The 24,652-nt window shown below is 43.1% G+C and overlaps 1 protein-coding gene across 6 annotated transcripts in view; it reads left to right on the top strand.

The window, feature by feature from the left end:
* Nucleotides 1-24,403, top strand: part of gria4a (glutamate receptor, ionotropic, AMPA 4a) — a 164,878-nt gene extending 140,475 nt beyond the window's left edge. Inside the window, exons 14-18 of one of the 6 annotated variants that reach the window (XM_045724769.1) lie at nt 7,522-7,720; nt 9,134-9,381; nt 11,413-11,527; nt 14,236-14,373; nt 22,105-24,403. In XM_045724769.1, coding sequence (XP_045580725.1) covers nt 7,522-7,720; nt 9,134-9,381; nt 11,413-11,527; nt 14,236-14,373; nt 22,105-22,263 — 859 coding nt within the window. In that variant the 3' untranslated portion in view covers nt 22,264-24,403. Of the gene's footprint in view, nt 1-7,521; nt 7,721-9,133; nt 9,382-11,412; nt 11,528-13,199; nt 14,484-22,104 lie in introns of those variants that run through there. The other 5 variants (XM_045724770.1, XM_045724768.1, XM_045724771.1 and 2 more) reach the window with 5 other exon arrangements.
* Nucleotides 24,404-24,652: the final 249 nt, after the last annotated feature.

Below are 24,652 nucleotides of genomic sequence, written 5' to 3'. Positions count from 1 at the left end.
AAGTGAAATAGATAAAAATGAACAGTAAGCATTACACTCACAGAAGTTCCAAAAGAATAAAGACAATTACAAATCGTCGTATTATGTATATATACAGTGTTGTAACGATGTGCAAATGGTTAAAGTACAAAAGGGATAATAAATAAACATAAATATGGGTTGTATTTACAATGGTGTTGTTCTTCACTGGTTGCCTTTTTCTTGTGGCAACAGGTCACAAATATAGCTGCTGTGATGGCACACTGTGGTATTTCACCCAGTAGATATGAGAGTTTTGTTTTCAAATTCTTTGTGGATCTGTGTAATCTGAGGGAAATATGGTCATACATTTGTCAGGAGGTTAGGAAGTGCAGCTCAGTTTCCACCTCATTTTGTGGACAGTGTGCACATAGCCTGTCTTCTCTTGAGAGCCAGGTCTGCCTACGGCGGCCTTTCTCAATAGCAATGCTATGCTCACCTAGTCTGTACATAGTCAAAGCTTTCCTTAAGTTTGGGTCAGTCAAAGTGGTCAGGTATTCTGCCACTGTGTACTCTCTGTTTGGGGCCAAATAGAATTCTAGTTTGCTCAGTTTTTTGTTAATTCCTTCCAATGTGTCAAGTAATTCTCTTTTTGTTTTCTCATGATTTGCTTGGGTCTAATTGTGTTGTTGTCCTGGGGCTCTGTGGGGTCTGCTTGTGTTTGTGGTCAGAGCCCCAGGACCAGCTTACTTAGGGGACACTTCTCCAGGTTCATCTCTCTGGAAGGTTTAAGAATCGCTTCATTTTAGGTGGTTGTTTTACGTTGCACACGGAGGATATTTATGCAGAATTCTGCATGCAGAGTCTCAATTTGGTGTTTGTCCCATTGTGTGAATTTTTTGGTTGGTGCGCGGACCCCAGACCTCACAACCATATAGGGCAATGGGTTCTATAACTGATTCAAGTATTTTTGGTATGTCGAATTTTATGTTCCTTTTGATGGCATAGAATGCCCTTCTTGCCTTGTCTCTCAGATAGTTTACAGCTATGTGGAAGTTACCTGTGGTGCTGCTGTTTAGGCCAAGGTATGTATAGTATTTTGTGTGCTCTAGGGCAATGGTGTCTAGATGGAATTCGTATTTGTGGTCCTGGCTGAACCTTTTTGGAACACAATTATTTTGGTCTTAATGAGAATTACTGTCAGGGCCCAGGTCTGGCAGAAACTGTGCAGAAGATCTAGGTGCTGCTGTAGGCCCTCCTTGGTTGGTGACAGAAGCACCAGATCATCAGCAAACAGTAGTCATTTGACTTAAGATTCTAGTAGGGTGAGGCCTGGTGCTGTAGGCTGTTCTAGTGCCCTCACCAATTCGTTGATATATACAGTTGAAGTCGGAAGGTTACATGCACTTAGGTTGGAGTCATAAAATCTCGTTTTTCAACCACTCCACAAATTTCTTGTTAACAAACTATAGTTTTGGCAAGTCGGCTAGGACATCTACTTTGTGCATGACACAAGTCATTTTTCCAACAATTGTTTACAGACAGATTATTTCACTTATAATTCACTGTATCACAATTCCATTGGGTCAGAAGTTTACATACATTAAGTTGACTGTGCCTTTAAACAGCTTGGAAAATTCCAGAAAATGATGTCATGGCTTAAGAAGCTTCTGATAGGCTAATTGACATAATTTGAGTCAATTGGAGGTGTACCTGTGGATGTATTTCAAGGCCTACCTTCAAACCCAGTGCCTCTTTGCTTGACATCATGGGAAAATCAAAATAAATCAGCCAAGACCTCAGAACAAAATGATAGACCTCCACAAGTCTGGTTCATCCTTGGGAGCAGTTTCCAAATGCCTGAAGGTACCACAATCATCTGTACAATCAATAGTATGCAAGTATAAACACCATGGGACCACGTAGCCGTCATACCGCTCAGGAAGGAGATGCATTCTGTCTCCTATAGATGAACGTACTTTGGTGCGAAAAGTGCAAATAAATAAACAGCAAAGAACCTTGTGAAGATGCTGGAGGAAACAGGTACAAAAGTATCTATATCCACAGTAAAACGAGTCCTATATCGACATAACCTGAAAGGCCGCTCAGCAAGGAAGAAGCCAGTGCTCCAAAACCACCATAAAAAAGCCAGACTACGGTTTGCAACGGGGATTCGAACTTGCAACCTTTTGGTTACTAGCCCAAAGCTCTAACCACTAACATATTGCCCCGATATATTGAAGCAACATCTCAAGACATCAGTCAGGAAGTTAAAGCTTGGTCGCAAATGGACAATGACCCCAAGCATACTTCCAAAGTTGTGGCAAATGGCCTAAGAACAACAAAGTCAAGGTATTGGAGTGGCCATCACAAAGCTCTGACCTCAATCCTATAGAACATTTGTGGGCAGAACTGAAAAAGCATGTGCGAGCAAGGAGGCCTACAAACCTGACACAGTTACAGGAATGGGCCAAAATTCACCCATCTTATTGTGGTAGGCTTGTGGAAGGCTACCTGAAACCCAAATTAAACAATTTAAAGGCAATGCTACCAAATACTAATTGAGTGTATGTAAACGTCTGACCCATTGGGAATGTGATGAAAGAAATAAAAGCTGAAATAAATCATTCTCTCTACTATAATTCTGACATTTCACATTCTTAAAATAAAGTGGTGATCCTAACTGACCTAAGACAGGGAATTTTTACTAGGATTAAATGTCAGGAATTGTGATAAACTGAGTTGAAATGTATTTGGCTAAGGTGCATGTAAACGTCCGACTTCAACTGTATGTTGAAGAGGGTGGGGCGTTAAGCTGTTTCCCTGTCTCACCCCATGGCCCTTTGGGAAGAAATGTGTGTGTTTTTTACCTATTTTAACCGCACACTTGTTGTTTGTGTACATGGATTTTATAATGTCGTATGTTTTTCCCCCAACACCACTTTCCATAAATGTATAGAGCAGATCCTCATGCCAAATTGAGTCGAAGGCTTTTTTGAAATCAACAAAGCATGAGAAGACTTGCCTTTCTTTCGGTTTGTTTGTTTGTCAATTAGGGTTTGCAGGGTGAATACGTGGTCTGTCGTATGATAATTTGGTAAAAAGCCAATTTGACATTTGCTCAGTACGTTGTTTCACTGAGGAAATGTACGAGTCTGCTGTTAATGATAATGCAGAGGATTTTCCCAAGGTTGCTGTTGACGCATATCCCAGGGTAGTTATTGGGGTCAACAGTCCTTGGTTCCAAATATTGGGGAAGATGCCAGAGCTAAGGATGATGTTAAAGAGTTTAAGTATAGCCAATTGTAATTTGTGGTCTCTATATTTTATCATTTCATTGAGGATACCATCAACACCACAGGCCTTTTTGCGTTGGAGGGTTTTTATTTTATCCTGTAGTTCATTCAAGGTAATTGGAGAATCCAGTGGGTTCTGGTAGTCTTTAATAGTTGATTCTAAGATTTGTATTTGATCATGTATATGTTTTTGCTGTTTGTTCTTTGTTATAGAGACAAAAAGATTAGAGAAGGGGTTTACCCATACATCTCCATGTTGGATAAATAATTCTTCATGTTGTTGTTTGTTTCGTGTTTTCCAATTTTCTGAGAAGTGGTTAGATTCTATGGATTCTTCAATTACATTGAGCTGAGTTCTGACTTGCTGTTCCTTCTTTTTCCGTAGTGTATTTCTATATTGTTTTAGTGATTCACTATAGTGAAGGTGTAGACTCAGGTTTTCTGGGTCTCTATGTTTTCGTTGGACAGGTTTCTCAATTTCTTTCTTAGGTTTTTGCATTCTTCATCAAGCCATTTGTCATTGTTGTTCATTTTCTTCGGTTTTCTGTTGGAAATGTTTTACATTTTATTACAGCGGAACGTTTTGTCCAGGAAGTTGTCTAAAAGGGATTGAATTTGTTGTTGCCTAATTGTTTTTTGGTAGGTTTCCACGCTACATTCCTTCCATCTATAGCATTTCTTAATATTACTTAGTTCCTTTTGACTATTGACTATTGCTCTGTTCAAGTAGACTGTGATTTTGCTGTGATCTGATAGGGGTGTCAGTGGGCTGACTGTGAACGCTCTAAGAGACTCTGGATTGAGGTCAGTGATAAAGTACTGCCAAGAGATTAGCTATATGTGTACCTACCATAGGAGTCCCCTCAAAGCCTACCAATGACTATGTACAGCCCCACCGTGCGACAGAGCTGCAGGAGTTGTGACCCGTTTTTGTTGGTTATGTTGTCATAGTTGTGCCTAGGGGGGCATATGGGGCAGGGAATGCTGTCACCTCCAGGTAGGTGTTTGTCCCCCTGTGTTCTGAGGGTGTCAGGTTCTTGTCCGGTTGCGGCATTCAGGTTGCCACAGACTAGTACATATCTCTGGGCCTGGAAATGATTGATTTCCCTCTCCAGGATGGAGAAGCTGTCTTCATTAAAGTATGGGGATTCTAGTGGGGGGGATATAGGTAGCAAACAGGAGGACATTTTTCTCTGTTAAGATCATTTCTTTTTGAATTTCTAGCTAAATGTGAAATGTTCCTGTTTTGACTAATTTAATGGAGTGAGTTAGGTCTGCTCTATACCAAAGTAGCATACCCCCCGAGTCATACTTCCCTGTTTCACACCTGGTAGTTTGGTGGATGGGACTACCAGCTCTCGGTATCCTAGAGGGCAACCAGTGGCTCTATCTCCTCTATACCATGTTTCTTGTAGGATGACATTGTCTGTATTTATGATTTATTTGATGAAGTCCAGGTTCCTGCTCTTTAGCCCAAAGGCAGATGACCTCAGGCCTTGGATTTTTCAGGATAAGATAGTGAAGGCTTTGTGTTCAATAAAGTATCCAATTGTGTTCGTCATGTGGTTTGGACTCAGGCCAGTAAGTGTGAGCAGAGCCTGCTGAGCATCTGGTACATGCCATTGGCTTGGGCAAGTGTAAGAGTGGGGGTTGGGCCTGTTTGCCTGCTCACGGCCTGGGCGTATGTGTGACTTCATTTTGAGGCCCTCGTTGCGGGAGTGGGGGGCATTGGGTGGGCATTAGGGGCATAGGTCTGATCTGAGGGGGCCTAAATGTGGTGTGGGCATGGTTGACTTGGGGGGGTGTTGATTGGTTGGTTGGGGTGGGGGTGTGGATGTGGCTGGTGGTGTTGTGGTCTGGATATAGGTCCTCTCGGCGTGGGTCCTCTATGTGTAGGTCCGGGCTGTTCAAGTCCAGGGTGGAGTGGTGGGCCAGGAAAACATTTGGTTTTGAGGCACAGTCACAGGAAATGCTTGCGTTTACCCGCTGTATGGTAGCAGGGTGGAAGTCTTTTTGTGGTAGCAGGGTGGAGATAACCACTTGTGCGTTGGGGAAAGTAGAATAAGCTTTTTCTATCACTCCCTTGAGTGCTGTGGCCACCCTTTCCTGCTGGGCCCTCAGGTCGTTGGTGCCTGTGTGTATTATTATGTGGCTGGGTGAACCTAGTTGTCCTCAGACTGAAGGTCTAGAGCACGCTGGGCGTTTTGACACCATAGTTTAGACACACTTTGTTTGGGAAAAAGTATTTTTTCTTGTATATATTTCCCATTTGAGTCAATAAGGAGTACAATCTGTGTCTTGTGTATGTCCTCAGTGGGTGTGGCAGGGGTGTTAGGAGGGCTATCAGGGTGGCTGATGGGGGGCAGGTGCTCAGAGGGGGTGAGAGCCCCTGGGCTTGGGGTTCTTCATTTGTCTGTCCCGCTGTGATGTCGAGGCTATGGTCAAGGTCTGGGGTGGACTGTTCTGCTCTGGTGTCAAGACTTTTGTCGGGAGCTGAGGTGGGCTGTTCTGCTGGCTTCTCTGCGGGGGTGGCCACCTCTCTAGTGGGTTGTTCTCTGTCACACGCCATCCCCCTCACCCTCTCCTCCAGCAGTCTGATCCTCTCCTCCATCCCCCTCACCCTCTCCTCCAGCAGTCTGATCCTCTCCTCCATCCCCCTTCACCCTCTCCTCCAGCAGTCTGATCCTCTCCTCTAGTGCTCTGTTCTTCTCCTGCTCATGCTTTTTAATCATGCTGAAGTGGTCTCACCACAGTCCAGAGTGCAGATATGTCTCTCTCCACCTCCAGCTCTCCGGGTCTAGTTAAGGGGGTGTTGTTGTGGTGGACTGTTGTCTGGGTCTGTGCTGACTGGAGTGTAATCACCTGCTGTTCCAGCTCCACTTGCCTTACCTGCAGCTGGGTAAATGTATCCTTCATTTCAATGAGGGAGTAGTACTCTGTGCTGGGAGGTTGACTTACCGCTTAGGGTTGCTCGTCTGTGGGGTTATATAATGAAGAGGTTTGGTCTGACCTGCTCGGGGTGGGGGTATCTTTCTCAAGGGCCCTGTGCCCTGTACCAATACTGTTCCAGACTTACAGAGATTTGTATTAGCTGACTCAGAGTCCTTGTTGTCTAGCATCCTGTTTCCACCCCTCGGTAACACCCCCCCCCCTTAACAGAGGGGTAGTGTGTTAATATAGCACTGTGCCATGCCAGGGGATGGTCTGTGTGGAAGATCAGGTTGTTGATGTACCCATTTTTATAATAGTCAGCAAAAAGTGTCTCTTCATTTTCCATAAGGAGCTTCATTTTGTACTCTTTTCTTGTCGTATTATTCTTTACACAGTGTATTTTAATTACCTCTGAACAGCAGGAGGCAGCTTCTAAGGCCTCTCCATTTGGTTGGAGTAGACTGTGTGATTCTCCTGCCATTGTTGGGCTAAAGGGCTTTGACACCTCTCACTTGACACGTCAGTGCTAATTGAAGTTGTATCAAGCTTGGCAGGCTTAATTTAGCATTCAGTCCTTATAAAGTAACGTAATGTATTTTTCTTCTTGGCTTTTGGAAATAAAATATAGCTTCAGACCTAACATTACTCACTTCAGGTTTCTGTTGTTTTCTAGAGCATTTTCTGTATAGCTTTGGTAGTTGTAAGCCTTCCAGGTGATTCCGTAATTACGTCCAAAATCATGGTTGTAGGTTTGGAGTTTTGATTTGGAGTGAAGGTTATGTTGTAGAGGGTAGCATCCTGTATATGTTCCTGACAAAAACATCCAAGTTTATCTAACTCTAAATCTATCTTTTTTTAAGAACATGCTGAAAAATGCAGGAGCTCATCTGCTCATGACCTCTCTGTCTCTCTCTCTTTCTCTCGCTCTCTCTCCTTCTCTCCCTGAAATAAAACAAACGGAGAGATTGTTAGGGGAAATTAAGAGTGCACTCATGCTTTGTTATCTTTTGTTCTGGTGATGGTTGAATTGATGTTGAACTGATGTTAAAAACTGATGTTGAATTGACGTTAAGTTGATGTTGAACTGATGTTGATAAATTGATGTTGAATTGGTTTCAAGGTTGATTGCTTTGACTGTGTTGCTGCTCTCACTGTGGTGCCAATGAAGCAAAGCATATTTGAACTCTGGAGTTCAACTTAGATAACCTTAATTGACTGTTTCTCTGTTTACTGCACACTTATCAATGAGAAACACACATTGCTCTTTCCTCTTCCCCTTCATCCCATCTTTATTTTCCTCCTTATCCTCTCCTCTCAACCTTCCCCCCTGTCTCAGGTCTCTGTCGGGGCGTATAGTGGGTGGCGTGTGGTGGTTCTTCACTCTCATCATCATCTCGTCCTACACGGCCAACCTGGCTGCTTTCCTCACCGTGGAGAGGATGGTGTCGCCCATAGAGAGTGCTGAGGATCTGGCCAAGCAGACAGAGATCGCCTATGGAACACTGGACTCAGGCTCCACCAAGGAGTTCTTCAGGGTGAGTACACACACACACACACAGACAAGCTTGAACACACACACAGACAAGCTTGAACACACACACACACACACACACACACACACACACACACACACACACACACACACACACACACACACACACACACACACACACACACACACACACACGCTCGCATAAGTGTGTGTATGTGGATAGTTGGGGCCTGGCAGTAGCAGACAGTGTGTGCATCTGTGTACAGCTTTAGTATCATCAACATAACGAGCTGGAATCTCTGGAGGGTGAAGAAGCTTTTTACTCTGAGAGGGATTTACCACCATTCATTTAGTGTGAGTGTATGCGTGCGTGTGTGTGTGTGTGTGAGTGAGTATGTATTTTTCCCCACTGATTTCTTAAAGCAGGAAGGTAAGTTTATGATAGTCACTACATTGAAAATATGGCATTGTTTGTCCTGGCAGACAGAGAAAGACAGAGGGATAGATACAGAGAAGGAGAAAGAAAGAACGAAAGAAAGAACGAAAGAAAGAAAGAAAGAAAGAAAGAAAGAAAGAAAGAAAGAAAGAAAGAAAGAAAGAAAGAAAGAAAGAAAGAAAGAAAGAAAGAAAGAGGGAGGGAGGGTAATGGGGGGAGGGAGGGTAAGAGAAAGAGGGAGGGAGGGTAATGGGGGGAGGGAGGGAGGGAGGGTAAGGGAGAGAGGGAGGGAGGGAGGGTAATGGGGGGAGAGGCTCGCTGGTCCTGACGGAAGTGACTGACATTATTATGGGATAGGTGTCCGTCACGCCCCAGTAAATCCGGGCCACACACGCACGCACGCACGCACGCACGCACTGGCCTCTCTACTCCAGGCTGTGGCTCATTGGCTAAGGCTGAGGTTTATCGTGTCCTAAAGGAGACAGGGAATAACACTTCATAACAGAGAGAGAGAGAACAAAGACAGGATAAAAACAAGGGAGTAACAAGACGGTTGTGGAGAATGACAGTTTGTTCCCCAGCTTGTTATTTTCATTCCTCACACACACACACACACACACACACGCACACGCACACACATACACACACACTGCAGCACACCAAGGTCAAGCATAAAGTTGTGTGTGTATAACAGGGTCTGTTTAGAGACAGAGACAGCAGCACCAGTTGATACAGCTGTAACACACTCATAGACAGACCCACGTCCTACAATAACACACTATCCACTAGCAGTTGGTTTCCTGCTTTTCCTCATTTCCACGCTGCTTGGATCATTTGTCATTCTCTCACTACATTCTAATGAATGCCCTGTGAAGAGCAGCTGCAGATGATTGAACATATTTCAGGACCAGTGATCATTGCAGCTGTGAGGACATGTACCAATAATTCAGCTTTACACATAAGATGACCTAACCCTAACGCTAACCTTTAACCTCTTCTCTTTACCCTTCCTTCTCTCAGAGGTCAAAGATTGCGGTATATGAGAAGATGTGGTCCTATATGAAGTCTGCTGAGCCCTCTGTCTTCGCTAAGACCACAGCGGAGGGCGTGGCTCGCGTCCGCAAGTCCAAAGGGAAGTACGCTTTCCTCCTGGAGTCCACCATGAATGAGTACACAGAACAACGCAAGCCCTGCGACACCATGAAGGTTGGAGGCAACCTGGACTCCAAGGGATATGGCATTGCCACACCTAAAGGCTCACAGCTAAGGTGGGTGGAGTAGTATAACTGTCGTTATGGTATTCCACCTACCCTGGTGTGCCTTTTATATGGATCACTTAGTAGTGTCTTAGTTTGGTCTGTCTGTTGCCTTTTCTCTTTCTGTCTTTGTCTTTCTGTCTGTCTACCTCTCTCTCTCTGTAGTTTCTCTCTCTCCCCCTCTATTCTCCCTCTCTCGCGTTAGTTTATTTCTCTCCCTCTCTCTCTCTGTAGTTTCTCTCTGTCTCTCTCTCTGTAGTTTCTCTCTGTCTCTCTCTCATTAGTTTCTTTCTCTCCCTCTCTTCCTTCCTATCTCCCTCTGTCTATGTTGTGTTGAGTTCTTTAGTGCCTGTTAGCTCCATTGTTCCGTCTCTCCGTCCATCCGTCTCTCTGTCCATTGTTCTTTCACTCACTTTCTCTCTTCATAGGGCCACCGATCAGGTAATCTGTCTACTCATTTGTCATCTTGACTGTCTCATTCCTTCATTCTCAGATATAGAGTGTAATGTAGATACTATCTGTTTTTGTACTGAGGCTGATTGTGAATGAAGTTACTAACGGTGATGCCGTGGGGAGGGGCGTTGCACCGTGGCGTTGCCATGACTCCCAGAGCCACCCGGGGGAATTTATAGACACACAGGAAACAAGGTGTTGAAGGGCCTGGCCAACGGGGGGAACAAAAATCTGAAAACTATCAAATTATTTCATAACACCCCAAAATACAGATCAAATCAATGAAATGAAATCAATCAAAACAAACAAATTCCCACGATCCAATTAATTGATGATCCCCTGAAACATGATCCATAAATTAGTGTGTGTGTGTTTGTGTGTGTTTGGACCAAGAGGAGTCCCATCTATAGCAGCAGGAATACTGACACCCTTTCTATAACTTTTCCTATAACTTCCCCCTGTGCACCGTGCAAAGAAGTCCTCCCACTCCCCTACCCCTTTACAAGGGTTCCTTTTCCACTCAGATAAATGAAGGTTTTTTGTTTCCGAGGGAAAAGTGACAGCCAGTGGACGATAGTCCCCACCTGGCCTGTCACTATTCTGGGACTATCGACTGCTGTCTATGGCTTCTCCTGATCATGGGAAAACCTACCGGGACCATGCACGTGGACAGGAGAGCGCACGTCAGGCGAGAGCCCCTGCTCGCGGCAAGCCATTCAAAGCACTGATTTGATATGATGATTTTGATGAAGCTTACTATTAGTTGTAAGATATGTAGTTTAAACTATATGTTGGTAATTCATATAATATATATTTCTTATATAATTCTAATTATTTTCCATGTTTGGAAAGCCTTATTCCTTTCCCCCTATTCGTCTTATGATGGTGATATTTTCCATGGCTTGCAGCACACCTTGGAGAACTCTCTCTCTCTCTAGCCTCTGAGCCATGGGGCAGCTCAGTGTACAATACCATAATAATGACTGTCTGTCTGACTGTCCATACCCCACACACACACGCACGCACGCACGCACACACACACACACACACACACAATGCCAGTGTGAGTGTGTGCTGTTTTAGCCCACGGTCCGTTTTTAGAGGTCGTTTCCCCTCAGGGGTGTGAGGTAGTGAGCTGTCGGGGATTAGGACAGGAGCGGCAGGGACCAGAACACCAGCAGCAGGGTATTAGCTCTGTGTCAGCAGGGGACTGAGATAGGCTTTAACACAACATTTAACCAGGGCTCCACCACTCCCCTTTACTTGCCCTGCTGCACATCATTCAGACAATAGCCTGGTAAAGGTGGACTGAATGAAAGGGGTTTGGGCTATTTGCCTCTGCTGGCTCTCTCTATAGGCTCTATATGTTGAAAGGGTGGGCATTCAATGTTGCAAAGATATCTCTACAATAAAGTGGGATGTAAAAGCTGGAAAAGAGAGAGAAAGAGAGAGTTGTCTGGAGGTTTGTGCATGTCCACTAATCTGATGCTTCCAACCAATCACCGGTGTTCCGTTTTCCTCATCCCATTGGCTCATCATTGGCTGATACTCCATCCCTCCTCTGACCAACTATGTTTTATCCCTCTGAAGAAACGCGGTCAACCTGGCCGTGTTAAAACTCAACGAGCAGGGCCTGTTGGACAAATTGAAAAATAAATGGTGGTACGACAAGGGAGAGTGTGGCAGCGGGGGAGGGGACTCCAAGGTTAGCCTCTCTGTCTCCGAACACGGTTCAACCGTGTTCGGGAAGTAATGCGTGCATCTGCCCCAGCCACACAGATCACTGATGAACATGACCCCCCCCCCACTTCGACTCCCCCTGTACTGAAACGAGGGAGGAAAGAAGAGAGAGATAGGAGAGCAATTACTGTCAAAGCAGGAATATTGGCCCTCTAGTGGATGCTCTGGAGAGAGGAGTGTGGACTAGAACCCTGTAGTGGATGCTCTAGAGAGGAGTGTGGACCAGAACCCTGTAGTGGATGCTCTAGAGAGAGGAGTGTGGACCAGAACCCTGTAGTGGATGCTCTAGAGAGAGGAGTGTGGACCAGAACCCTGTAGTGGATGCTCTGGAGAGAGGAGTGTGGACCAGAACCCTGTAGTGGATGCTCTGGAGAGAGGAGTGTGGACCAGAACCCTGTAGTGGATGCTCTGGAGAGAGGAGTGTGGACCAGAACCCTGTAGTGGATGCTCTGGAGAGAGGAGTGTGGTTGTCAGAACATAGAGCAGGGTTCCCCAACTGGTCTTATTTGTGCCAAAAAAATTCTGGAAATCAGATCCAAGTGATTTTAATTTCGTAAATCTGTTCCCAAGTATTCCCACACATACAGTATGTGATTGGATGCAAATAATAATAATTAATAATACTTGATTGGATTTATATAGCACTTTTCTACCAACTGAGGTACTCAAAGCGCTTTACATAGTTGGGGGAAACTCACCTTATTCACCATCAATGTGTAGCACCCACCTCAGTGATGCACAACGACCATTTTTGTGGCAGAACTCTCACCACACATCAGCTATCAGGTGGAGAGGTGAGGAGTGATATATGCCAATTAGGAATGAAGGGGATGATGGAATGTGGCCAGGTTGGGAATTTAGCCATGACACCGGGGTGAACACCCCTACTCTTACAATAACCACCACGGGTTTTTGAATGACCACAGAGACTCAAGACACCCGTTTTAACGTACCATCACAAAGGACAGCACCCTACGCAGGACAATGTTCCCAAATGTAATCAAGGTTTGAAATGATTATGGTTTAGTCAAATATTATATCTGTTTAGGCTTCTTGTGGTCAATTTGCAGTATAAAAATATATATTTTTATTATGTTCCGGCCCCCTGACCATCTGCTCAAGAAAAATGTTGCCCGTGGCTGAACTAGTTGATGATCCCTGACGTAGAGGGAGAGATAGAGGAAGGATGGAGGGATGAACTAGAGCGATAATATACTTCATGTTTTGATTTACTTTATTGTTTGGTGCCTTTTAGATGAATTTTCAGATCTCTTACCCAGGTCTTGTTAATGACGTGCAGTAAATTGCCCCATGCAGTCCCCTCTCTCCCAGTGTGAGTAGGCCATGCCAATAGTCCTGTGTTCACAGTAATTGCCTCTGCTTGTGTAGCGCCGGCTGGGGCAGTATGGGCACGTTACCTGAAGTGATGCAGGGGGGTCCCACTCATATGTCTGTAGCTCGCTTAGCCCTGCCCCCCTCAGCCCCCCAACGAGCATACACACATGTACTCAGTGGGACCCAGACTGGGTCACTTTTATCAAGCAGTACCATTTATGTGACAGTTCTGACTGTATGTGACCTAATAACATAAAATAACATGACCTATGATGTTATTTATGTTATTTTTACACGCCAAGAACCCCGGTAAACCTTGCGGTTTTGAAACTGAGTGAAGCAGGCGTCTTAGACAAACTGAAAAACAAATGGTGGTACGATAAGGGCGAGTGTGGACCCAAGGACTCGGGAAGTAAGGTCAGTCTCACGGGCAGAGTGGGGGACCAAACACCCTCACTGTGTGACAGACAGGCACGACTCTAGATTAGCCTGGATACTAGGATTAGCATTAGGATTAGCATCAGTTACATTTTGATATAATCTAATAATAATATTTGATTGATTACTGTTGAATATTCTATCACTGTTAGTATTCTGCCTATGCCACATCTGCCTGTATAATGTGATTATAACCTTCATAATAATGGCCTTACTCTCAGAATACCATTCAGTTGACTATTCTCTGGTTTACTCTGGGTAGAAGACAAGTCAAAGAGTGGAGAGGTTCTTTGAAACATCATGAGTCTTATAAAACTACAGATAATTTTAGAACATGTAAATTCTCTTTAGAAGAACACTAGAGAGATTCTTAGAACATGTAAGTTGTCTTTAGAAGAACACTAGAGAGATTCTTAGAACATTAGAGAACTTCTAAGAATGCCAGTGAAATTCTTAAAATATCGGGGACCTTCACCAAGACTGTCTGAATAGAACTTTATCATCACTCATCCAAAAGCCTGACTAATACGATGACTGAATATACTTTAATTGGTATGATGTACTAGTCATCCTCAACTTAATACTTGTATCAATATTAAAATGTTTATTTACTTAAATTGTAGTCATGCATTAGTAGATATGCAGTTGATGTAGTACTACTGTCATAGTAGTAGTAATAGATGTATTATATGCACTTGTAGATAATACACTTTAATGATGGTAGTAGTAGAAGTGCTTCACGTAGTAGACTAGTCATAGTAGTGGTAGGTGCTGTAGTTGTTTGTAGAAGTAGACGTTATTGTGCTGAAAACTAAATAACCAAGCTGCCTGTTCTGTGTCTCACTAGCTCCACTGTCTCTCTCTCTCTCTAACCCCTGTGCTCTCCGTCCCCCCTGCCAGGACAAGTCGTCCCAGGCCCTGAGCCTGAGCAACGTGGCTGGGGTCTTCTACATCCTGGTGGGGGGTCTGGGCCTAGCCATGCTGGTGGCCCTGGTCGAGTTCTGCTACAAGTCGCGTGCCGAGGCCAAGCGCATGAAGGTGGACCTTAGCCCCCCTCACTGCCCCAGCCCCTCTCCCAGCACCCAGAATTTAGCCACTTATAGAGAGGGGTACAACGTATACGGCTCCGAGGGGGTCAAGATATAGGGGTAGGACTTAGGGCCTCCTATAGGTGGGCTGGTGTGAAGTTTCTTGTGCGTGTAGCCTCTAGCAACAGCAGACCAGTGTTGTTGTGACTGTGGTGAAGCATTGTGGAACCAATGTGCTTTTGTTTTTCCCTTTATTTTCCTGTTGTGACAGCTTCTTATGTTTCAGTTTTTGTTTGTTTTTCTGATCGTTGATGTGTAGCACTTCACCCCAGAGCACTCTGGGGGCAGATTGGTTCCATCGTCTTTGGCTGCAGATGATGATGATGATGATGTTCTACACCTGCATTCTGTCCATACTCAGTACACTACACATACAGCACATAAGACATTAGAACATTGGTGCACATCTCCTGTCCTCAAGGCCCGCACTGTCTGCTGGTTTTAACACTGTTCTAATAAGTGACTGATTTAGACCTTGGTAAGCAGGTGTCTGGACCATCTATCTATTCAATCAATAACATTGATTGACCAGTTAGGTACTAAGGAGAACAGAAAACCAGCAGGACTGCTTCATTGGAGGACTGGAGTTTTACAGACAAGTTAAGCCCCCTGTCAGAGTTCTAGAATTGTAGATGCCCAAACATCCCGAATGAGGTAGCGTTAGAAAATAATCCTCTCAATCCCGAATGAGGTAGCGTTAGAAAATAATCCTCTCAATCCCGAATGAGGTAGCTTTAGAAAATAATCCTCTCAATCCCGAATGAGGTAGCTTTAGAAAATAATCCTCTCAACCCGAATGAGGTAGCGTTAGAATATAATCCTCTCAATCCCGAATGAGGTAGCGTTAGAAAATAATCCTCTCAAATCAACCAAACACTTTATAGAGGATGTCTGCTTAGTGATGTTAACCCTCAAAGCGAAAACTGATTTTTTTTTACTTCATATTGGTAATTCTTGCAAAGAGACTGTCTGTCTAACAGTAAAAAAAAGAAAGTTTTATTAACCTTTTGTAACAAAAGTAAATTGTTTAAATTCCCCAAAATAAGCGTATATATTTTTTTAAAGCACACATTTATAGTCAAATTTGATGTTTCAAAATATGTTTGGGATGTTTTTTAATTTTTTTTATCTGATTTAAAAAAAAAATTTCATCCATAGCCACTTGTTTTGAAAGAAATTATGTTATTCATTCAAAGTGTTGTGTTTCTGTGATACTCAGTGTCTGAGAAATTGGCGATTGAGCTAATCTGACATACTGGTACGACCTAAGATGGCCACCGATATGGGCGATATAGGCGCCAGTGCAATCAGACTTTTAGTTCCAATTGTATCTGAAAGATGAGACTCTCAACCTGGAATAGAGACATTGACTGGAAGCTAAATTTGTATTTACATTTGTGAGGCATTTTTTTGTTATAGTAGCTGCCACGCCCACTAGGGGCCAAATCTGGGGTGGCTCCATATCTACTGTATATCTCTTCAGATAACATACAGTGAGGGAAAAAAGTATTTGATCCCCTGCTGATTTTGTACATTTGCCCACTGACAAATAAATGATCAGTCTATAATTTTAATGGTAGGTTTATTTGAACAGTGAGAGACAGAATAACAACCAAAAAATCCAGAAAAATGCATATCAAAAATGTTATAAAATGATTTGCATTTTAATGAGGGAAATAAGTATTTGACCCTCTGCAAAACATGACTTAGTACTTACTTGGTGGCAAAACCCTTGTTGGCAATCACAGAGGTCAGACGTTTCTTGTAGTTGGCCACCAGGTTTGCACACATCTCAGGAGGGATTTTGTCCCACTCCTCTTTGCAGATCTTCTCCAAGTCATTAAGGTTTCGAGGCTGACGTTTGGCAACTCGAACCTTCAGCTGCCTCCAGAGATTTTCTATGGGATTAAGGTCTGGAGACAGGCTAGGCCACTCCAGGACCTTAATGTGCTTCTTCTTGAGCCACTCCTTTGTTGCCTTGGCCGTGTGTTTTGGGTCATTGTCATGTTGGAATACCCATCCACGACCCATTTTCAATGCCCTGGCTGAGGGAAGGAGGTTCTCACCCAAGATTTGATGGTACATGGCCCCGTCCATCGTCCCTTTGATGCGGTGAAGTTGTCCTGTCCCCTTAGCAGAAAAACACCCCCAAAGCATAATGTTTCCACCTCCATGTTTGACGGTGGGGATGGTGTTCTTGGGGTCATAGGCAGCATTCCTCCTCCTCCAAACACGGCGAGTTGAGTTGATGCCAAAGAGCTCCATTTTGGTCTCATCTGACCACAACACTTTCACCCAGTTGTCCTCTGAATCATTCAGATGTTCATTGGCAAACTTCAGACGGGCATGTATATGTGCTTTCTTGAGCAAGGGGACCTTGCGGGCGCTGCAGGATTTCAGTCCTTCACGGCATAGTGTGTCACCAATTGTTTTCTTGGTGACTATGGTGCCAGCTGCCTTGAGATCATTGACAAGATCCTCCCGTGTAGTTCTGGGGTGATTCCTCACCGTTTTCATGATCATTACAACTCCACGAGGTGAGATCTTGCATGGAGCCCCAGGCCGAGGGAGATTGACAGTTCTTTTGTGTTTCATCCATTTGCGAATAATCACACCAACTGTTGTCACCTTCTCACCAAGCTGATTGGCGATGGTCTTGTAGCCCATTCCAGTCTTGTGTAGGTCTACAATCTTGTCCCTGACATCCTTGGAGAGCTCTTTGGTCTTGGCCATGGTGGAGAATTTGGAATCTGATTCATTGCTTCTGTGGACAGGTGTCTTTTATACAGGTAACAAACTGAGATTAGGAGCACTCCCTTTAAGAGTGTGCTCCTAATCTCAGCTCGTTACCTGTATAAAAGATACCTGGGAGCCTCAAATCTTTCTGATTGAGAGGGGGTCAAATACTTATTTCCCTCATTAAAATGCAAATAAATGTATAACATTTTTGCCATGCTTTTTTCTGGATTTTGTTATTCTGTCTCTCACTGTTCAAATAAACCTACCATTAAATTTATAGACTGATCATTTCTTTTTCAGTGGGCAAACGTACAAAATCAGCAGGGGATCAAATACTTTTTTTCCCTCACTGTACATCTACCTCTGTGCCAAATTCGGTGCTTTATCACAAAGTTTACAATTGAGTTCACATTTTTACCACTAGTATAGAAAATAGATTATTTTTCATTCTTCCATATTAACACAGAAATCATGGTAAATTTAGCTTTTTTTGGTTGGTAACCAGTTGCTTGACAAAATCACAACATTTTTAAAGGATAAAAAAAGGGATAAGAAAATATGACATTTTTGACCCGTTGGTGCTTTTAGGGTTAACGCAAAAGAGATAAACATAACATTTCCTAAATGAAACATTAGGAACATTGTATATCAATGAGTAGTCTGTTCCTATAAAGTGTTGCCCATGACTAAACAGGAGTCAGTCAGTCTCTCTCTATAATTCAAAATCTGTGAAACACCCTTCACTTCCCCTTTTCCTCACCTTACTGTACACAATCTCACCTTACAAACCTCACCTTACTGTACAAAACCTCACCTTACAGTCGTGGCCAAAAGTTTTGAGAATGACACAAATATTAATTTCTACAAGGTTTGCTGCTTCAGTGTCTTTAGATATTTTTGTCAGATGTTACTATGGAATACTGAAGTATAATTACAATCATTTCATAAGTGTCAAAGGCTTTTATTGACAATTACATGAAGTTAATGCAAAGAGTCAATATTTGCAGTGTTGACCCTTCTTTTTCAAGACCTCTGCAATCAGCCCTGGCATGCTGTCAATTAACTTCTGGGCCACACCTTGACTGATGGCAGCCCATTCTTACATAATTAATGCTTGGAGTTTGTCAGAATTTGTGGGTTTTTGTTTGTCCACCCGCCTCTTGAGAATTGACCACAAGTTCTCAATGGGATTAAGGTCTGTGGAGTTTCCTGGCCATGGACCCAAAATATCAATGTTTTGTTCCCCGAGCCACTTAGTTATCACTTTTGCCTTATGGCAAGGTGCTCCATCATGCTGGAAAAGGCATTGTTCGTCACCAAACTGTTCCTGGATGGTTGGGAGAAGTTGCTCTTTGAGGATGTGTTGGTACCATTCTTTATTCATAGATGTGTTCTTAGGCAAAATTGTGAGTGAGCCCACTCCCTTGGCTGAGAAGCAAACCCACATATGAATGGTCTCAGGATGCTTTACTGTTGGCATGACACAGGACTGATGGTAGCGCTCACCTTGTCTTCTCCGGACAAGCTTTTTTTCCGTATGCCCCAAACAATTGGAAAGGGGATTCATCAGAGAAAATGACTTTACCCCAGTCCTCAGCAGTCCAATCCCTGTACCTTTTGTAGAATATCAGTCTGTCCCTGATGTTTTTCCTGGAGAGAAGTGGCTTCTTTGCTGCCCTTCTTGACACCAGGCCATCCTCCAAAAGTCTTCGCCTCACTGTGCGTGCAGATGCACTCACACCTGCCTGCTGCCATTCCTGAGCAAGCTCTGTACTGGTGGTACCCCGATCCCGCAGCTGAATAAACTTTAGGATACGGGCCTGGTACTTGCTGGACTTTCTTGGACGCCCTGAAGCTTTCTTCACAACAATTGAACCGCTCTCCTTGAAGTTCTTGATGATCCGATAAATGGTTGATTTAGGTGCAATCTTACTGGCAGCAATATCCTTGCCTGTGAAGCCCTTTTTGTGCAAAGCAATGATGACGGCATGTGTTTCCTTGCAGGTAACCATGGTTGACAGAGGAAGAACAATGATTCCAAGCACCACCCTCCTTTTGAGCTTCCAGTCTGTTATTCGAACTCAATCAGCATGACAGAGTGATCTCCAGCCTTGTCCTCGTCAACACTCACACCTGTGTTAACCTTTATGGGCTAGGTGGGACGCTTGCGTCCCACCTACTCAACAGCCAGTGTAATCCCGTGGCGCGATATTCAAATACCTCAAAAATGCTAAAACTATTTTTTTTTTCAAACATATGACTATTTTACACCATTTTAAAGACAAGACTCTCGTTAATCTAACCACACTGTCCGATTTCAAAAAGGCTTTACAACGAAAGCAAAACATTAGATTATGTCAGCAGAGTACCCAGCCAGAAATAATCAGACACCCATTTTTCAAGCTAACATATAATGTCACATAAACCCAAACCACAGCTAAATGCAGCACTAACCTTTGATGATCTTCATCAGATGACAACCCTAGGACATTATGTTATACAATACATGCATGTTTTGTTCAATCATATTTATATCAAAAACCAGCTTTTTACATTAGCATGTGACTAGCATGTGACTAGCATTCCCAACGAACACTGCCGGTGAATTTACTAAATTACTCACGATAAACGTTCACAAAAAACATAACAATTATTTTAAGAATTATAGATACAGAACTCCTCTATGCACTCGATATGTCCGATTTTAAAATAGCTTTTCGGTGAAAGCACATTTTGCAATATTCTCAGTAGATAGCCCGGCATCACAGGGCTAGCTATTTAGACACCCAGCAAGTTTAGCACTCACCAAAGTCAGATTTACTATAAGAAAAATGTTATTACCTTTGCTGTTCTTCGTCAGAATGCACTCCCAGGACTTCTACTTCAATAACAAATGTTGGTTTGGTCCCAAATAATCCTTTGTTATATCCAAATAGCGGCGTTTTGTTCGTGCGTTCAAGACACTATCCGAAAGGGTAAATAAGGGTGACGAGCACGACGCATTTCGTGACAAAAAAATTCTAAATATTCCATTGCCGTACTTCGAAGCATGTCAACCGCTGTTTAAAATCCATTTTTATGCCATTTTTCTCGTAAAAAAGCGATAATATTCCGACCGGGAATCTGCGTTTAGGTAAAAAGAGGAAAGAAAATAAAGCACGGGGTCGACTCGTGCACGCGCCTAAGCCCATTGTCCTCTGATCGGCCACTTGCCAAACGCGATAATGTGTTTCAGCCAGAGGCTGCCTCGATATCATTCAGCTTTTTCCCGGGCTCTGAGAGCCTATGGGAGCCGTAGGAAGTGTCACGTTACAGCAAAGATCCTCAGTCTTCAATAAAAAGAGCCAAGATGAACAACAACTTGTCAGACAGGCCACTTCCTGTTCAGAATCTTCTCAGGTTTTTGCCTGCCATATGAGTTCTGTTATACTCACAGACACCATTCAAACAGTTTTAGAAACTTTAGGGTATTTTCTATCCAAAGCCAATAATTATATGCATATTCTAGTTACTGGGCAGGAGTAGTAACCAGATTAAATCGGGTACGTTTTTTATACGAGTTGGTAGAGCATGGTGTTTGCAACACCAGGGTTGTGGGTTCGATTCCCACGGGGGGCCAGCACAGAAAAAAAAATCTATGAAATGTATGCATTCACTGATGTAAGTCGCTCTGGATAAGAGCGTCTGCTAAATGACTAAAATGTAAAATGTAAAAATGTAATACGGCCGTGTCAATACTGCCCCCTAGCCCTAACAGGTTAACGAGAGAATCACTGACATGATGTCAGCTGGTCCTTTTGTGGCAGGGCTGAAATGCAGTGGAAATGTTTTTTGGGGATTCAGTTCATTTGCATGGCAAAGAGGGACTTTGCAATTCATCTGAGCACTCTTCATAACATTCTGGAGTATATGCAAATTGCCATCATGCAAACTGAGGCAGCAGACTTTGTGAAAATGTATATTTGTGTCATTCTCAAAACTTTTGGCCACAACTGTACAAAATCTCACCTTACTGTACAAATCCTAAATTTACAAAACCTCACCTTACTGTACAAATCCTAAATTTACAAAACCTCACCTTCCATGTTTTTCAAACCAAGACCCCAGAAATGCATGGTCACCTTGAAATGCAGATGTCTCACACAAATGTATCTGAAACGTATCCTGAGCATCTGTGTGTTTGTTTTTGCCTGCCTTTTTTATACAATGCTAGTTTAAGTAGTCATATACAGGTAACAGCCAAAATAAAAGGAAACAGCAACATAAAGTGTCTTAACAGGGCGTTGGGTCACTACGAGCCGCCAGAACAGCTTCAATGCGCCTTGGCATAGATTCTACAAGTGTCTGGAACTCTATTGGAGGGATGCGACACCATTCTTCCACAAGAAATTAAATAATTTGGTGTTTTGTTGATGGTGGTGGAAAGCTGTCTCAGGCGTCGCTCCAGAATCTCCCACAAGTGTTCAATTGTGTTGAGATCTGGTGACAGACAGACACACACACACACACACACCTTAATGAGACCAGTCTTTCAAAGTCACTGAGATCTCTTCTAGCCATAGTAGCCAAAATAATGGGAACTGGGCATTTATATACATGACCCTAAGCATGATGTAATGTTAACTGCTTAATTAACTCAGGAACCACACCTGTGTGGAATCACCTGCTTTCATTATACTTTGTATCCCTCATTTACCCAAGTTTTCCCTTTATTTTGGAAGTTACCTGTATGTTCCAATTCTTGTGTGTGTGTGTGTGCATTAATTTGTGCTTATGAGCATATGAACATGTATTTGTGTGTTCCTATGTTGACAGTGAATTATGTATATGATTCATTAGGGTCATATTACAAAAACTCACAAGTGTTTCTTTCTTTCCTCTTTTCCCATTGCCCCTCCCTCTCTAATCACCACGTCATCCTTCCCTGGCTCTTCCCCTCCAGCTGCCCTTCACAGAAGCCATGCGGAACAAGGCTCGGCTGTCAATCACGGGCAGTGTGGGTGAGAATGGGCGTGTCTTAACACCGGACTGCCCTAAGGCCGTCCATGCTGGCCACTCCCTCAGACACCCAGGGCTTACCCTACCATCGGGCCTACCCTGAAAACCAAAAACACACACTGTGCCTTAACCACACACACGGCTACGTCATTACCACCCCGACGCCACACACACAGACCAGAGACCGCCAGCAAGCTAACAGCAACAACAGGGAGAGAGGAGGGACAAACATGATGATCACCATCACACTAAAATCCTAATTTGAGCTCCATGAAACAAGGACAACAAGGTGACAAACTAACAGTGTTAGAACACTGACGACATGGAACCGAAAAGAATAACTGAGAAAGATAAAAAAATGAAAATGGTGATGATGATGATGATGAAGACTTTGAGCACTGTCATGAGCAGACAGACATGACTTTATCTGCTCCGATGTGATGGACTGCATCCTCTAACAAGCCACACCCCTGATCCCTTACCAGGAAACAATGCTTTAGGACAAATCTTCATCATCTTCACTTGCCTATGAAGAATAAGCTCCAGGCGAATCACTTATAAGACCAGAAAACTGTAAACCTGTAAACGTTGGACTGTACAAACCTGCTCTTTCTCCATGAACTGTTCAGACGAACATGCTTTTACAACGCTTTGGTTAGCGTCTCGCAAACACAATGCAGAGATCACTGAAGTTACCGTAATAGGTCTCCAAACTCATATGGCTAACACGACCGTAGGGTTCACAGGGGTTTGTAAAAAATGAAAATAAAAATGAGTAATAGTTACTGAAATGATCCATAATAATGACAGTAACGCTAAATAACAACTACATGTATCACTTCTCTGGACAGGGAACAGAGGTAAAGCTGTACATTCTGTGAAAAGTGAAGAAAACGTATCAAAGTAAATCCCCTATAAAAGGTATTGTTTTTGACCAGGGCCAGATTTAGCCATCTAGAGCACTGGTCTAAAGTAGTCCACTATATGGGGGACAGGGTGTCACGTGAGACATGGACATGTTGTTTTCCAGTGGCGAGGGAAGGTACTGACTGTTTCAGAAGCTTGCATTTTAAACTGTTGTAAATTACTGTGTAGCAAAACTGAACTCACCTCTCTTTTTTAACCATCTTAGGTAATAATTCATTGCAATAATGAATATAAGAAAATGCCACTTGTAATTATAAATACATCTTTTTATAAATACATATTATATATAATACAAATGAATATATATATATATATATATATATATATACACACACATCTATAGAGAGCTATAGAAAATGATATGATCACCATTGAGTGAGGCCATGACATATGTTCTGTTAAAGGGTGTTTTGATAATGATTATGTTCCACAGTCTTTGTATGTCCTAATCCACACTGAATGTCAATCTGACACTCACAAACAAATTTACAAAACACAAACACACATCGTCACTTACACAGTGTCAACTCTTACAGAACGATCTTTGACACCACACAAGATGTTCCTTTTTTCTAGTTTTGTTTGTTTGTTCCCCATTTTTATTTTGTTTTTTTTGTCCACCATTTTGAGAACACAGCCTCTGTTCGTACAATAGTCCCAGATCTTCGTGTCTATTCCTGTGAAATGGTTATTTTGTCTGACCGTCTTCTGTTTTAAAGTCTATTGCAGCTGTCTGGATGGGCTAAGAGGAAAGGGAGAAAGAAAAAAGAACTAAAAGAACTCAATTCAAGTTTTTATTTTTCGAAGTACCACACATTTAAAATGAAAGAGTTCTAACTGAACGGTGGAGTTTGGTGGCATTGACAGCAGTTGCGTGGGTAGTATTGCCTTGGCCCTGGCATTTTGAGCACTGTGTATCTCCTCTCCTCCCACTGACAGGGTCCTGCCTAAACTGAGTGTCAATGCACACAAAGTCACCTTGACCTAACCCTTGACATTAAACCTTTGACCTTCTCTAGCTTTGACCTTTTGACTCTTATAGGCACTGACATGACCAGTCAGTCTTTAAACTCTCACTCTGAGCCCTAGTCTTTTTCTCTCTCCCTCTCCTAACCCTCTAGAGTTTACACGATATTTAGATCGTTGTTTTAGTTTTCAATCTCCCACCAAATGAACTAACCCCAGGCAGGCACTCCTATCTGTGTATCGTTGAAGCAGACTGCTGGCTGACTACTAACCACCTTAGGTTTTTATGGGTTTAACACAATCTTTCTTTGTATTAGGTTTCTTTTTCTAGTAAAATATCAACCCCTCTTTTCTCTGCGTATTTCTTTAACCTCTATGGGATTGATGTCTCCCACCCCCCGTGGAACGGTTGAGCTAACGTAGGCTAATGTGATTAGCATGAAGTTGTAAGTAACAAGAACATTTCCCAAGACATAGACATATCTGATATGGGCAGAAAGCATAGATTTGTGTTAATCTAACTGCACTGTCCAATTTACAGTAGCTATTACAGTGGAAGAATACCATGCTATTGTTTGAGGAGAGTGCACAGTTATGAA

The sequence above is a fragment of the Salmo salar genome, chromosome ssa09, assembly GCF_905237065.1.
Source record: "Salmo salar chromosome ssa09, Ssal_v3.1, whole genome shotgun sequence".
NCBI classification, from domain to species: domain Eukaryota; kingdom Metazoa; phylum Chordata; class Actinopteri; order Salmoniformes; family Salmonidae; genus Salmo; species Salmo salar.
Note: the sequence above shows the minus strand (reverse complement) of the source record. Positions and strands in the feature narration are given on the sequence as shown.